Source organism: Triticum aestivum, chromosome 2A (assembly GCF_018294505.1).
Source record: "Triticum aestivum cultivar Chinese Spring chromosome 2A, IWGSC CS RefSeq v2.1, whole genome shotgun sequence".
Taxonomy (NCBI): Eukaryota; Viridiplantae; Streptophyta; class Magnoliopsida; order Poales; family Poaceae; genus Triticum; species Triticum aestivum.
Genome location: NC_057797.1, coordinates 729,436,992 through 729,439,052, shown reverse-complemented (window position 1 = coordinate 729,439,052; position 2,061 = coordinate 729,436,992). Strand labels below are relative to the sequence as shown.

At 49.6% G+C, this 2,061-nt stretch overlaps 1 protein-coding gene across 1 annotated transcript; it reads left to right on the top strand.

Moving 5' to 3' along the window:
- Positions 1-398: 398 nt before the first annotated feature.
- On the top strand, positions 399-1,779 carry LOC123186259 (uncharacterized). Its single transcript, XM_044598044.1, has 2 exons — positions 399-474; positions 720-1,779. The coding sequence occupies exon 2, from the start codon at positions 744-746 to the stop codon at positions 1,530-1,532; it is 789 nt and encodes a 262-aa protein (XP_044453979.1). The 5' UTR covers positions 399-474; positions 720-743; the 3' UTR covers positions 1,533-1,779.
- Positions 1,780-2,061: the final 282 nt, after the last annotated feature.

The window sequence follows — 2,061 nt, the reverse complement described above, 5'->3', positions numbered from 1 at the left end:
ACCTAGCAAGCAACCAGTGTAGTGTAGTGCATGGATCGATCTCAAAAGTCTTGACGTACTACGTCGTACGTGGACTATACGGTCGCCGGTAGTTTCCTACGGTCGTCTACGGTAGTGCATGTTTTCTCACCACTCGGGAAGGGTGGTAAGCATTTGCATACCACTGCCAATACCGTGTACATGTTTTTCTTAGGGGGCAGTTCACTACCTACCCGCGGAAAGACTAGCATCATAGTATCTGACAAAAAAAACTTAATTATCTCGGTTTTTCTTGAAATCCTAGTTCACTACTTGCATTGCATGATGGTGATGGTCAACAAGAGGTTTAAGGATTCGTCGCAAAAATATTAAAAAAATACATGGGTCCCCTCTAGTGATTCTATATAAACACCTGGGCTTTCATTGATTCTGCAGCGTCCTTATACAAAACTGCCGACGAGTTACTAGTTGTTCTATCTGATCTCGCGGTATCAGGTAAACTAACTATCAAACTCTTCGGTTGATATACGAGTCTCACAATGATCTATCCATCACCGCTGATTTTTGTTTGGTCGTATCATTTTATGAGTTAGTAATATTCAACTTTTCTGCGTTAGATAATAATACATCTCATATGTTTGCTCCGTATCTATCTTGAGTTCTTGATAATTAATGGAATCTCGTAGACGAAACTAATCTTTGTCTACGTATGAGAGACTGATCATCGAGCTGACCCACAGATCTCCCAGAGAAGGTGCAGAATCATGACTCTTCTCGCCACGGTTGGTCAGCCTCATCCTCCGTCGAAGGTGATCTCCCGCCGCGAGCACTCCAACCGGGGGCACAAGCTGACCCGGGAGCCGACGGGCCAGGCCAAGTTCAAGTGCAACGGCTGCCTCGAGGAGATCACGGGGTGCGACAGGGACACGTGCAAGCCTTGTGACTTCGACCTCCACCAGGCCTGCAACTACAAAGAAGGGACCACGCTGGAGCACCAGCTGCTGCCCAAGAGCAAGTTCGTGCTCCGCCTCGAGGCCCCCCCTTCCAAGCAGCGATGCAGCGCCTGCGGCACCCGCACGCAGGGCACCCACTACCACTGCGCACGGACGGGCCATTACCTCCACCCGTGCTGCGCGATGCTGCCTATGGAGATCAAGCTGAGTGATGAGCTCAGCTTCGAGCTCCGCGAGAAGGGGTCTCGCCGCTGCGCCAAGTGCAGGGAAGGAGGCGGCGTCAGGGACTACTGGTTCTACTGCTCCAACTCCAACTCCAAGAAAGTGCACCTGCATGTCGCCTGCGCGAGAGAGGATTTTCTTCTGCCGAGCTCAAGCAGTACCGAGTCTCACTCTGACGTCGGCGGTAATGGCAGGGCGAGCAAGGAGACTGCGTTGCGGAAGTACGGGTCGGGGAAGTCCGGGATGAACCTGGGCACCATAGGCGACATCGTTAAGGCCCTGGCGGGCATCGTCCTCGCGGTGCTCACTGGAAACCCGCTGCCGTTGATTTCTGCAGGGGTCGATCTGCTCTCCAGCGTCGCCAAGTTGAAAAAGTAGCTAGCAGCTCCATCCTTGCTCATCCTACGCACGTACGTACAACTTGTTGGTGACGGGCTGCATGGTGATATATGTGACATCCTACTATTTGTACGATATAGTCCCCGCCTGCATTGTGTATTTGTGATCGCTACAGTCCATTTCTCATTTCTTCTTCCATGTCGAATAATGTCAACACGTTATTATATGTAAGTGTGTAGATGTGTGATATGTAATCTTGCAGAATATATCTTGTGAATTTGAGATATGTAATCTTGCAGCTATTCCCTCGCTATATGTGTCTTTAATCTCCTCTTCTAATTAATTAGAGTTTGCAAGAAAAATTAATATTTGACGGCCAGCTAGACCGGTGTCTAGTTAGTACTATTCAGGTCTTGGGCAACAGTGTTTTAGGATCGTGCACAGACCCCGTCGTCGCCTCCTACATTCCGTATGTACATCCATTAGTTAATCAGGAATTGCGTGTCTCAGGCTTCAACGGAGTGGGACGAGATCGCTGCAGGTGCTGCGTTGAAAAGCTTAGTCGTTG

Bases quoted from the DNA above. Each gene is read 5' to 3' on its own strand.
- LOC123186259 (XM_044598044.1), top strand. From the start codon at position 744: ATGACTCTTCTCGCCACGGTTGGTCAGCCTCATCCTCCGTCGAAGGTG.